The sequence below is a fragment of the Columba livia genome, chromosome 12 (genome assembly GCF_036013475.1).
Source record: "Columba livia isolate bColLiv1 breed racing homer chromosome 12, bColLiv1.pat.W.v2, whole genome shotgun sequence".
Lineage (NCBI taxonomy): Eukaryota > Metazoa > Chordata > Aves > Columbiformes > Columbidae > Columba > Columba livia.
The window spans coordinates 13,717,198-13,731,671 of record NC_088613.1 but is presented as its reverse complement, the minus strand read 5'-3'; the positions used below and the strand labels follow the sequence as shown (position 1 = coordinate 13,731,671).

At 35.1% G+C, this 14,474-nt stretch overlaps 1 protein-coding gene across 6 annotated transcripts in view; it reads right to left on the bottom strand.

Moving 5' to 3' along the window:
- DIAPH2 (diaphanous related formin 2) overlaps positions 1-14,474 on the bottom strand; it is a 212,389-nt gene that overhangs the window by 68,350 nt on the left and 129,565 nt on the right. For all 6 annotated transcript variants that reach the window (XM_065077869.1, XM_065077866.1, XM_065077867.1 and 3 more), the window contains one exon: positions 1,957-2,092. In XM_065077869.1, the coding sequence (XP_064933941.1) occupies positions 1,957-2,092 (136 nt within the window). The remainder of the gene's footprint in view (positions 1-1,956; positions 2,093-14,474) is intronic.

Here is a 14,474-nt window from a genome sequence, read left to right as displayed (position 1 = left end):
AGAGGCGATGATGGGATATTTAGGTTCTTATCACACTAATAGAAAAGTGCCTGTCCATATTGCAAAGGACCTTCTTTTGTCAAGTGACAGATATTAAAGGTTAATCAAGTGCTGAAAGAAAAGTCTCATTACACATCTCCAGGAGCTTAACTTACGAGAATAAAAGTATTTATGCATCACCTGTATTTAAATTTTATCTTTTGTTTATACTTCAACTGAAATTATTAGAAGAACCTTTATATAGTATGAAATTTAAGTTTGTCATCTATACAAAGCAATAGAGTTGCTCACTAAAACTTATGCTACAGTATATTCCAAGCAGTGCCGCTGCCACTTCAAGCAAGGCCAAAAATAATATTTGTGGTACCGCTGCAGAAACTCTCCAAATCAGCCCAAGGGAAATCACTTTAAAAACAACAGAAACCAACTGAATAAACAGCAAAACTCTGAGGCTTTGTGGCAAAGTGATGCACACAAACACATGAGAATTTTAAAAGATTCCTACATAAATTATTTGTTTTCTATCATGGTATTCAAGTTACAGTACATTAATACAAATTCATTTTTAAGACTCAGGATGCAAAGAATGAAGGATTGGGAAAAACAATTTATCACAATCAGCAAATACACAAGTAAATCTAATTTATGATTTCTTAGAGTATAATTAATAGTACATACAAAATGATCACAGAAGATTTTTCGCTAGTAAATAAAACTTGTTTTAACTTTGTACACTTCTTTGTTTTGGCAGATTTATATATTGAGTGCCCATTTTTACCAACTTTAAATCGTGACATTACTGAGCAGAAAAAAAAAAAAGAACAAAGTTGTGGCAACTATATACATATATCAATAAAGAGAAAACAGCACTACCTGCTGAAATCGTTATAAACACGATTCAGTGCCACAAAGTACTGCTTAAATAGATAGTATATTTCTAAGATATATTGATATAGGTTTAACTGTAGGTTCTAGAGAAATGTGGTTGCCAAACAGGAGGGGGAAGTTGGTTGGCAATTTGTTAGACTGTTCAGAGGATAAAAAGGGTAAGTGCTTTACAGCTGGGTCAGATTAGCAGATTAACAAATCACGGAAACTTACGAAAACTGCAGCCTCAAGTAATCTCTTGCACAATCCAAAGTACAGTTTCACCACGTCTACTTGCCTTCTGGATTCAGAGGTAAAGAATAAACCCTAAATTTTGCAACATTCTGGAAATCTGCACAGCATCAATAGCAGGACCACCTGATTCCTCCTGCTTTCTTACTTTCCTGTTTCTCAGGATGGCCTTAAGCAAAATAGAATATTCTCACATCTGACAAGTTCAAAACACTGGTTTTTATCATGCTGAAATGTCACTCTGTACTTAGGCTCCAAGCTCAACCAGGTTTTCCAGCTCCTAATAGGACTGTTGGGAGAATATCCGTCATAACACGGAGCCTTCAAGCCCCAAAAGAAAGATGTTAATTGCCACACTACCTTGATTATAGAGATGTTTATAGAATGAAATTTACCACGAAGCAAGTAAGATAATACTTCTTGGAAGTAAATCCATATTAGAAAAAAAAAAATCTATTAACTGCTACAAATGAAAACAAGCCAATAATTCACAACATGCCTTGAAAGGAACGTTACACATATTAAGTGGCAGCTTTCTGTGGAACCACACAATCAGGTAGGCTAAACCAAAACAGAATCTTCACCAAAAAAGGTTGGTTTGTTTGTTCTTTGTTTCCTGGTTTTGTTTGTTTGTTGGGGGTGTGTGTGTGTGTGTGTGTGTGTGTGTGTGTGTGTGTTCGGAGGTTTTCTGTGTGTTTTGTGTTTGTTTTTTGTTTGTTTGTTTTCCAGCTTTTCAGCTGGACAGTAAGTATTTTTCAAATTGGTCAGCAATAGGCTTCAGTTTGTTACTCCTTACTTTTCTTTTAATACACCTCTCTACTAAAACTGGTGCCTTACCTTTGTTCATATCAATCAACTGCTGCTTCTTCTTCTGTCTCTCCAGTTTCTCTCGTTCAGCCTTTTCTTTTGCCAATTTGGCTCTCTTTGTTTTCTCCTCCATTTCTCTTCTTTTGTTGTTTTCTTTCAGTGCCTCCTGCATTAGATAAAATGAACATGGGTGTCTATATACTGCAGAAAACTAGAAAGAATAACAAACATTACCTTGTTTAGACAGATACTATAGTTACATACAATGGCAGAGGAAAAAACAGGGACCAGCACCCAGTACTTCAAGCATCTTCAGAAATCTTGGAACATAACTTACAATACTATTTGTACACATTTGCATTATTAGATAATCAGAAGAATGAAAATTAAAATAGCTTTGCATTTATGGTGAGTGAAAAGGCTCCAAATTTTTCAACAGCAATATTTGTATGTTTTGTTTTCTTTTTTCTATTAAGAATGTAAATCTAACTTAAAATCTAACATAAAATCTAACTTAAAATCTAACTTAAATCTAATGTAAATCTAACTTAAACCTATGTCTTGCTGTTAGGAGGGATGAGCAGGGATGAAGCCAAGCTCCCACTATAAAGGTCTTCAATTACAAGTAACTGAAACTGAGTTTCTAAATTTAAGCTACGATTCCTCAAATATTTTTGTTGAAATATACAAAGCAGTCTGGACCACCTAAATACACAAAACACACCAGAAGTAATAGAAAACAGTTGAATTTATAGACTAAGAATCCAAATCTAAAGTCTCTGAGTCAATAGCTTGTACCAAATGAAAAACTTCAAATGTAAGAGAACATCCCTGGATTAAAAAACAAAAGCCAAACACACCCACACACCAAAAAAACCCACACACTTTCCACGATCCTGTCTCCACGTAGCCTAGAAGATATCCTTGCTTTTCCAAAGGAGGTTAATCTTGATTTCATGCAGTGGTGGGTTGACTTTGGCCTGTGCCAGGACATTCACTGAGCCACCCTCTCACTCTCCCTTCTCAAGAGAATGAACAATGACTGGCAGATAAAACAAAAAAAGAAGTCCTATCTAAAGCACCTTTAGATTTATATAAATTCTATCACTACTTGGTAATCCAAGACTCCAAAATGCCTCCAAATACAGAACATACATTCAATCAAGAGACAGTGTGCATATGCCATTGCCAGGGTTTATTGAGGTAAATACTGCTTATAGTCCCTTCTTTAATAGCTGATATTGTTTTGCAGAGCTGCTGGATACCACAGTTAGCAGTGATGTTATTTGCAGCCACACTTGAAAATTGGACCAAGAACTGCAATAGTTGTACCATCACATAACCGATTGCACTGAGAAACACCTTTTCTCTCAGAAAAGAGAAAAAAGAATTACAGGAGAAAAATCAATGTTTTATCCTTTTTGGTTTTGGACAGTTCTGCCTCTGCACATTCAATCACACTTGACAGAGATTTCCTTTTACTGCAACTTCACAGCCTGTAATGAAAGTAAATGCCCCCAATCTTATGAGAGAAAGCAAATAAGAAATGTCACGACTGAACCAGCAGCCCACTAGCCACTGACATACTATGATTAGATCATAGATTCTGTCACATTTTCTAAGAGAAAGACTACAGATTGAACTAAACAAGCTCCAAAGTTCCTGTATCTGGAAATTCACTTTGAACCAGACTTTACAAGTCCTAGTTGAAGGGAGACTATATGAAAACACAGATTTCAGCCCATAAAATATGCTGGCCAGCAACGATGATTCAAAGAAAATCCATTCAAAATAAAGATTTCATCTTCCTGAACAACAGTAAGATAACAAAATATTGATAACTGTGTGAGGGTGCCCATCTACCTGCACTCATCCCTACATACACATGCATATGTACATACAAACAAAAATAAACACATGCAGCACAAGAAGCACAAAGGTCAGTCAGATGATCCTGTTTACTATTTCTTCAAAATGCACATTTTTTAGTATTTAATTTTATTCCAGAACATAAATGCTTTTAGCATATCTTCATGTATAGTCTCTAGAGACTATAAAGGAAGAATCAGGACAGCAAGTAAAAATACACTAAGTGCCAACCTGAAGAACTTTTTCCAAAGAACCTGTTGCTAGAACAGGTACAGGTTGCAGCAAAGGGACATTAATCCCCAGTACTTTCTGCACTGGTCAAACTGGGCACTCTGCAAGGCAGGAGAGGGAAACCCAAAAAATTTCCTTGAAATATAACATATTTTCTTTTCATTTACATACCAATTCAAAATGAATATAGTGGAAAAAAAAAAAAAAAAAGAAAAAGAATTATCTACTTGAAGCATCACCACCATTTAGTGCATAAAATGCCTTTCCTTTGAAAAGTATCTCAGAACTAAACCACCTGGAATGTACTTGTTTCTTATTACTCTCCATCAGGCAGTCTGACTCTTAACCATTTCATATTTGTTATGTCACTTGCTACTGTACATTTACTCAGAGTTGGATGAAAGCTTGAAATAAATCATTTGCAAGAACACACTCCCAGGTGTTTTCAAGTTTGTGCTGAAAGCAAAATATATATATATATATAAACATATATATATATATATATTCTACTATATTTATCAACGTACTTTATATTTAATATTGCTAAAAAATTTGATCATAGTTTTTCAAAGCTGATTGAAGATAACTGTAAATAAAGGCAAAGAGAATTTTGACTCATATGTTTAGTGGTTTCTGCAGAATTTGCTCTGCCTGAATTACACCACCAATTCTTCTCCACAGTTGTACTGCAAAGGGCTTCACTCGCTTCATTATTTACTATTTCCTCACTTTCTAGACCTCCAGACTGTGGACAAGCTTAATAATTTCTAATACAAAAGTGACATGATTCTACACATGCCTGATCACAGTATTACTTGGGCCTCATCAATCTAAAGGTAAGCCTTAAGTTAAAAAAAATCTGGACATCATCTTCACTTCTGGGGCTCTCAGTTCCAGCAGGACAGGGAACTGCTGGAGAGAGTCCAGCGCAGGGCAACAAAGATGCTGAAGGGAATGGAGCATCTCCTGTGTGAGGAAAGGCTGAGGGAGCTGGGGCTCTGGAGCTTGGAGAAGAGGAGACTGAAGAAACTTATTAATGTTTACGAATATATAAAGGGTGAGTGTCAGGAGGATGGAACCAGGCTCTTCTCAGTGACAACCAGTGGTAGGACATGGGGCAATGGGTTCAAACTGGAACACAAGAGGTTCCACTTAAATTTGAGAAGAAACTTCTTCTCAATGAGGGTGACAGACACTGGACCAGGCTGCCCAGGAAGGCTGTGGAGTCTCCTACTGGAGACATTCAAAACCCTCCTGGGCGCCTTCCTGTGTAACCTCATCTGGGTGTTCCTGCTCCAGCAGGGGGATTGGACTAGATGATATTTTGAGGTCCCTTCCAATCCCTGACATTCTGTGATTCTGTGTGATTCTGCTTTCACCTCTCTTTTCTTTGGCTCATTCCTCTATACTTATTCTCTTCCAAACTCTGGAGTTTCACTGGACTTCTTTTAATACAGCACAGTGTTATTTTGGTTATTATTATTTTTTAGTATCGAATGCCACAGATGTGCTTTCTATGTAGGTTTGAAGACTAAATTACCTAAAAGGCAGAGATTAGTTTGAATACTGAAAAGCTCTGTAATTGGCATTGCTTTTAAAAGAGAGAAAAAAAATAAAACAGCGGTTTTGTTACTCAATGTGGCTCAACAGTGACAAAGTACATGCTAGTGTTCATAGGCATACACTACACAACTATATTTCCTAATTAAAGGATAAAAGGAAACTAATTTAACAATTACAAATCAGACAAATGTCACAAAGCAAGAAGCAACTAACAGTTAAGAATAAAAGCCTCCCGAAAGCTTTGGAAATATTTTGAACGATATTCATCCAGATAGTACTGTCTTTTCAAAACACGCAAGTGCATGCAAAAACTGAAATGATTTTTGTGTGATTCTCAGACAAATATTTTCATTTATACACCCCCCCCCCCCCCCTTTTTTTTTTATGTGCTATTCACTTTTGGTTGGTGCACAACAGCATCTAGTTTTGTTAATTCAACTGCAAATTAAAAGTTAGAGAATGTTTGAGGGTTTTTTTTTTTCTATTATTTAAATAAAAAAAAAAAAAAAAAAAAATATTGTCTCTCCTAGCAGAGAAATAGATTCAGGAAGCAATATTATCTCCTGTTAAGGGAGCTGGTTGAAGGGGCACATAGCTTGACGTTCCCCTTGTGTTTATTAGGATTCATTGAAGTCAGGCTCTTGTGCTCAGGACTGCCAGTTTATCGCTCCGCTTCCTTAAGAAGCAAATAAAAAATTAATGCCTCTCTTGCATTCTGTACATATCTTAAAGTTTTGACAGACAAACAGATATTCACACACCAACATGGTTGTAAATAGACTCTCAAAGGTAAATTATTAAAAACAAGAAGAAAGAAAACAAACTGTAATGCACAGATCTCCTTGGATATTAAAGATGCAGTTGGCTACAAAGCGGCCATGCACCAATAATGACGGCTGCCTGGGATCCCTCAGGCCTTCCCTAAATTTGCCTTGCAACTGCAAAATACGTGCACCGAAGTTCCAATGAAAAAAATATATAATCTTTTTCAGTCATAACTTATTACAAACAACAAACTCAGATTAACTAAAGGTTAATCTACAGAAATAAAGAGTTAAAATACAGCAGATAGAGCAATCAGTTTACATGTAAAAGAAAGATCCTTCTTGAATATTCCTTGGAGGATAACATATTCAAATATATTGTTATCCTCACGAAAATAATGGAAAAGAGATGCAATGAGCTGGTATTAACAAAAGCAGACAATTTCCTGATGGGTAGGCATGGAACAGCAAGTAGAAAAGATGATGTTTAGGATACTGCCCCATGGTTCACGCATCAGGGCCATTATGTCTGACATGAAGTGTCTTTGGCATGCCATTACACACTGCCATTTCTGGCAAGTGTAGCTGCTGTTGTATACGCAGACAGGGAGAAGGGTTTTGCTACTGGCTTTCCAGCTGTGTTGCAAAAATACTTGAAACCACCTAGCAGTGTAAGGTAGAAAAGGTTTTCAGTGTTAACTCAGTCAAATTTAAGGCAACCAATGAAAAACTATATTGTGTTTTAATTACTTATCTAGTATACGTTTGAATAATTACTAAATAGCCCTCAAGTGGACAGATTTGAGACTGTTTTAATAGATCCTTTAAATCTCTATTTAGAATACCAGAATAAACATGTATGCCTAATTCAAGTTATTCCTGAAAGACAGAGAGCTGAAATAGATACTTACACACTAACAAAACCATATTATTGTCATCACAAAAAATAACCAAAAACAACAAACAAGAGAAAAAAAAAGTCAGCTGTTTTGGGTAGAATCTGAGCAGAGAAAACAAGGTCCACAGCTGATGAATTATTCTGTTGTCCAAAAAGTAATCTTTCTGGACCAAGGAAAAGACAAATCAATAGGTCAGGATGTGCCTTGCATCAACATGCAAGCACAACTTTTTAAATTCTTTAACAGAAATTCACTCTTTCTAAGGTAAATCTGTAAACTCTGTTGCTACAAAAGCTTAAACCCAGTAGAGAAAGGCATTTTTAATTTATTTATTTTTTTTTTTTTTTTTAAAGCATCAGGACCCAAAGATGTGTTAAAAGGCTTCAAAATTTCTGGCCAGAAATACTTGACAAAATTTAATAGAGACCATGAGAATTACACACAATGCAGTGGAAATATAGTATTTAAATAACAAATTAAAACTGCCTGGGTTTGAAATATTTTGCATGCTTCCTTCAAGATAAGGCTGATGGACTACCGAAAGAAAGAGTTACAGAGGTTGTGTGGCATCATGCTCCAAAGAAACAATAAATGTGAAAAAAACCCACAACATTGAAGGGATATGCTTATTCATCTGCATTTTTTTTCTAGAGGTTCCTTACACCTTTCACTTCATGCTTCATATTCTATTTTGACAGGATAATCCAATTCTATTAGTTTACTTTGGATTTTCCTAAAGCTAGTAAGCAAGCAAATATGAACTTAAGGAAGTGAATGAGCTATAATTTACTACAACATCAGCAAGCTAATTGAAGATGCAATAAAGCAGTGATCAATCTGAAATCACAATTAAGACAAACATGGATCCAAATTATCAAATTATCATAATATGATACATGAACAAACAGAACGATGAGGCTAAGTCTATATGAAACAACCTTGCAGAGATTTTGGAGGGATGTCAGATTCCTGACCTGAGACAGCTTGTTAGAACTACGTTAGGTGCAGATGTAAGCATCTGTAGCCTGGAAGCATCTTCTATGCACGGGCCTCTTAGACTTTAAATCTTGCCAAAGGCAGTCACTTAGAGCAGGTAATAAAGCCTACTGATTTACAAGAGGTTTTAAATATCTGAGTTAGATTCACAGCTTAAGTACTGAGATAGTCAAAACCTCAAACTACACCTGGTTTCAAGAGCAGAATGAGGATTGAAAATCCTCATTTAAATATCATAAACTTCCAAGATAATGCCTGGAAATAATGAGATTACTCAGCCGGACTCACTGCCATCAGCGCGGAATAGATTGTCTGTTTAAAACTGTCAAATGGAAAATTCCTAATAAAGGTTTTTAATACTGTTCCTTTCCAAGATTAGGAAACTCAAGCTCATAGTTTCCTCTAGATCATATTTTCCTACATTATTTCTTGAAAATATTACTTAGTCAAAGGCATCACTACCATGAAATGCAACATCTATTGCTTTTACTCCATCCACAAGGACAACCATGTCACCAAAGAAACACGTTAGATTTGTCAGAAACAAATCTCAATCCCATCTGTGCTGTCTGGTATTTCTACACTTGCCTACCTTTAAGTGCTTGCAAATGCAGTTTAACATAATTCAGTTTAATTTCTTCTTTGTTTATTTTTACATCTTTTGGATATCTTCCAAGTGAAACGTCATCCTTACCTTTTATATCATTAATAGAGTAGCTACTTATAAAGCAGTGCTAACAGCTTGTTAATAAACTTGATGAGTTACTGCTCCTATGTGAATTCTTTTGCTTCTGCTTCCATTACTTATAAATTTTCCTAGCCTACATCTAATTTCTGATTTGTTCAATATCATTATTAAAAAACAAAATTATCCTCAGCACTAGTTGGATGTACACACTCAGCTGAGAATTTAGAAGGCTTACCAAAGGGTCTTTGTGTGGGTTTTGGGGCGGGGAGGAGGAAGGGCTTACTCTATACTGCCTGTTAATAAGGACAATGTTTCACTTTTGATATCACCTCTTGGGAAATTTCGCTGGAGAAACTACTTCTTGCTCATTATTCTTTATTTTTTCATAGCTTCCTGCTAGCTAGAAATTGTTATCTTTCAGAGTACATTAAAGAACTGTTTCTTTTTGGGCAGAAGGGAGAACCTGTATTCCCAGACAAATAACCAGGGAGAACAATGAATAAATACAGCCTTTCTTTTAAACCACTCCTGAATTACAAACTCAATTTTTGACTTTGAAAGCTGGGAATTTGGCTGGACTATGTACTGCATTTCACAGTAAATCATATTTTTTATTATGTATTAATTTCTGTACTGTATATTCATTGGTTTATATTATTGTAGCCAATGACCTGCTGTATTCAAGGGACACTTCAACAAAACCACAGAAAAATTGTTCCTGCATCACAGAGCTTAAAATTTACTTTGAAGCATATTACAAGCAAACAAATATTAGAAAGGAAAGGTCTTACAGGTACATTTATGCTCAAGATGCTGAATCCACTGTGGTGAAAATTGTTTCTTATGAAGGCAACAGATTGTTTCCTGTCTGGTACAGGGCACTCATCTCATACAATCTTCAAAGACCAGGGTAGGGGTCTCCCAATAAAAAAGTGTGTGTTTCTTGATCATTTAATATGTCTTATTGAGGGGGGGATTTTCATTTTCTAGATCTTATATTACAGAGTTACTGTAAAAGATCTCAGCCACACAGCAATCATCAATCAATAGTCAGTGTTGATACAAAAGGGCAGTTTATTTCATAGGTTTTTACAAGAACCCATCTCATGCTGCCAGCCGATAAGTTACTCACATCTGCCTAAATGTTTACTTATACTAGAGTAAAACCTTTCCTCCTTAAGTACATTTAATTCTTTATTCAAAGAGCTGCATATACACAAATGTTTTCTAGGTGAGAGAAACAGTCATCACTGATAAAACCGTCTACCAGATATAAAAAAAATAAACCACTTCACTGAAGGAAAAAGCTTCTCTGCATTTCATAACTGTGCCCATAAATGCCTGTTACTGCTTCAATTTTTACCCAACTGTTCTTACAGGCATTGTTACAATGTCAGGTTTTTAGACTTCAAATTCACCTTCAACACTATTTGTATCAAAGGGGGATCCCACAGAGAAAACAAAATCTGAAACATTTAAGAAATGTATGAGAAAAAAAAGATCATTTCATATCTAATGCTCAAGTATACATTTCATACAACTTCCACAAAGCATGCAACCTGATTAAAAGGCAGTTTGTAAATGGAGGCACAGCAGACTTATTGGATATTTTTAAACACTCCAGCACCAACAGAAACAAACATTCAGGAAGCGACAGATGAAAAAATATTTCAGATAATTTGATATAAACTCTCTGAGACAACAGGTTAAAGTGAAGAACCAAACCAGAAAAGAACAAACTGGCATCTTGCTTCAGGCAACTGATTAATCATTATTTAATAAGAGCCTGAACCTATATCAAACCAAAATGTCTCAGGCTGCAATTGTCCTCAAGGACAAGAGAAATTTGTGTTTACTTGCAACGGAACACTGGACTAAATCAAAATCTAAACCCCATATTTTCTTCAAAGTAGTCCTAAATATAAAAGGTATATTATTCAGTGGATCTGTTTTAACTGCAAAGATGAGAAAAAGAAGTTATAAAAACAACTTTTTTGCTACTTTTGATTCAATTTCTCTGTAATCATTGGCTCCAAGCATAAACACACCCTTTTTTTTTTAAAAAATTTTCTTTTTTTTTTTTTTTTTTTTTTTTAATTTTCCCCCTACCTCCGGGCCTGATTTTGAATCATGTTCCATTTGCAAAGCAAAGCCACACTCAAGTGCTTTACTTATTTCTTGTGATATGCCTTGAATACATGAGGGCATCAAGACATACAAAATCAAAGTAGTAAACACAGAGGTGACTCAAGTCACAAGCAAAAACTAGTTAAAAGCTCACTTCAAAGGTTTAAATATTTTACCTAATCTTAGGACTAAATAATAACAATTAATAAAAAACAAAGACTGAGCAAGAAGCAGTACAGGCATAAGGGACAAGATTTCTAACTGTAAGAGGTAGAGGGCTAAAGTGATGCAAACTTTATTCATTGTCTCACTATACCCTTGGCTCTATGTTTCTTGCAAAAATGGTTAGAGAAGATTGAGGATAAAACAGGAGCAGGTATAGAATAACAGAAGAAACAGAGTTTGTGTATTTATCTACATCTCTAGGTTGATTCAGTGTAGTGCAGCTCAACGAACTGAAATCTCACAAGGAATATTTGGTGAGATTACTGCTCAGAGGTGCTGTAATTTTATTTGGCTATTTGCACCTGTACAGCAGGCAGTTTTAATGGAGTCACTTAGACTGTGAATTCTTAAGTACATAGGGCTTTTTTCTCCCTGACATCACAGAAAAGCCAAAAGAAACCCACTTATTCTCTCCCACACAAAGGCAGACCGATGTTGATAAAGCTAAATACAAAAGATTAATTTGGTACATAACTGAAAACTTTGTATCTGAACAGTTTTAAAGACACAGAACAACAAACAACAAAACGTCCACAAATAAGCCGATTTCTGGGGTAATTGTCTGTTGCCAGGAAAAATACCGAAAGTGTTCCAACAGCGATCAATATGTCTCACAAAGAAACTGAGAAAGGTCAGCTACTCTATCAGCCCACACTGTCTACTTATAATTTCCTTTCCTCCTGTTGTTTAGGGATAACAGAATAACAACTTATTTATATGGAAAATTTTGTTGGAAGAGAAACTACTGGACCCAAAGGAATATCACTGTTCGGCTGATACACTTTGATCAGAAGAATGAAAGATGAAAAACCAACATTGACTGTTCCAGAATTTTTTTTCCTCATATTCTCTACATCTTGTCATTCAGCTTAACAACTTCTGAATGCTCAGACCATGTGGAGATGCATTTATTAAATACTGCTTCTGTCCAACTTACAAAAAGCAAGCGATTAGAAAAAATGCCACATGCATATATTTTTTTCTATTTCAAGTAACAAAAAATGGGTATTATTTTCCATTTGATATATGGCATTTCTTCTAACAATCGTTAGAAGTCTTCAACATGAATTTTCAAAACACTGGTTCTTTTCTTAACATTAAAATAGCTTGATATGAACACGAAAAACAGCTATCGAGCTCAAAACATACTTTTATATGTGTCTGTGTGTGTGTACATATATATATATATACACACACATATATATGTATCGTTAGACATACAAAGACAAAGAATTTTCTGTGTGACCCAAGGATGTGCCATTCAGAACATATTTCTGATGTAATTATTTTAGTTTAATATTTAAAAAAAATACATATATATATATGTATTCCATCTTTTCCAAATATGCTAATTGTATTGCATGATTCTATAACATAAGATATTCTTATCTTTAGTTGCACAAGGAAGTAAGAAAAATTGCCATTATAATCAACCTATCCAGTCACTATTGTTGCTTTTACATAGTGGAATCATACGCAGAATCACAGGCTGAGCAAAGGGAAATACAAATAATAGCTGTTATACAAAGGTAATAGAAAACAAGTCGGGATTGTCTGAAGCGCTATGCACAGTCATGGTATCTTCATTCATGGATATACTCAAAACTCAGTTTTACAAGGTCCCGTGCAGCTTGAACTAACTCCATGCTAGCCCTGCTTTGAGCAGGATGGCAAATTCAATGACCCTCTTAGTGTTTCCCTCCAACCTAAATTACCTTACAATTCTATCGTTTATCTTGTCATCATAATTGTTCACAACAGAAATGTTAGTAAAAAAAAAAAACAAACAGAAGAAGCAATATGAAGAACACTGGAAGTTCCAAGACAAAACTGCTAGTAGCAGAAGAAACAAGCTTTATCAATAGACAGGCATTAGCCATAACGCAGGAAAAGGGCAAAAAGGGAGAAAGAAGTAATCAGTATTTCAAAAATACCTGGAATTATGTTTCAGTCATGTTGCAAAATGCTAAATAAAAAAAAAAAAGCTAACGGGACCACTTAGAAAAAGCATGCAGGCATTACAATAGTCCAAATTGGACATATTATATAAATATACATGTCCTAGGGAATATTTGGAGATGCTGTATATCCTCAGTCTTTTCTGATTGTTCCTGAATTCTTATCAGTAGTTATGACTTTTTTTTTTTTTTTTCCTCCCAGTAAATTCCACAGATTATACAAGTTTTGGTGATTTCTGATTTGTGTTTTTAAACTATAAGTCTAATGTCTTTTTCCTTTTGGGAAACTTCTTACAGGCATCAAAATGTTGCAGAAAACTTTAATTCTTTCAAGTAATTTTTTCCTTATAGAAAATAAAATCACTGTGCTATGAACTTTTAATGCTTGCCCTAGGCCTTCCTTAAGTGTCTGGAAAAAAATTAAATCCCTAAACAAGAATCTTTATGCCACTAAGTCTACAAGACTGTGCTGTAGTGGATAAAATAAGTCAAGAAATTCTCAAAAGACCTAATTACAATTACTACTACCACTGTATATGTCTGAACAAGTGAACTGACTGAAGCACAAACGATGTCAACAAAAAGAAAGTGTCTCCTTAAACTATGTAAGGCACGGATTTCACTTTTTTATATTGAAGCATTACGATTTCAATTAGCATGCATCGTACATATGGTCCAAGTTCATTTCCTTATTTAATAACTTTCTTAAAAGAAGCTTAGAGAATAAAAGGAAAGCAAAAAGTTAAAGACCATAGCACCAGATGGATATAATGAACTATTTAGATCAACACATAGCATTAGAACAGCATCCTAGCAAGTTATTTTATCCACTTTCTAAAATTATAAGGCAATGCAAGCAATTAGCCCTGTTTTTCCAGAAATTCAGAAAGACTATTTGTGGAGTTGATGATCCTGAGGGTCTCTTCCAACCAAAATGATTCCGTGATTCAGTACTTTATATATGATTCAGAACACTTCACTCCCACAGAAATATTTACTCAATCTAAACCTGGAACAGTGACAATTTCATGTGTTCCTGGAACTGTGATGTACACATAGTAGTTTATTTTCTGCTTTTAGGTCATTTCAAAAGGCCACAAAAATACTCCAGCCTTGTTATTAGAAGAGTTCTTGAACTCCATACTTAATTTCTCAGATGTACCCACTGAAAACCTGAAATACCACTTTTTCCTACTGCCTCTGGTATTACTCAACCATTCCAAAGCAA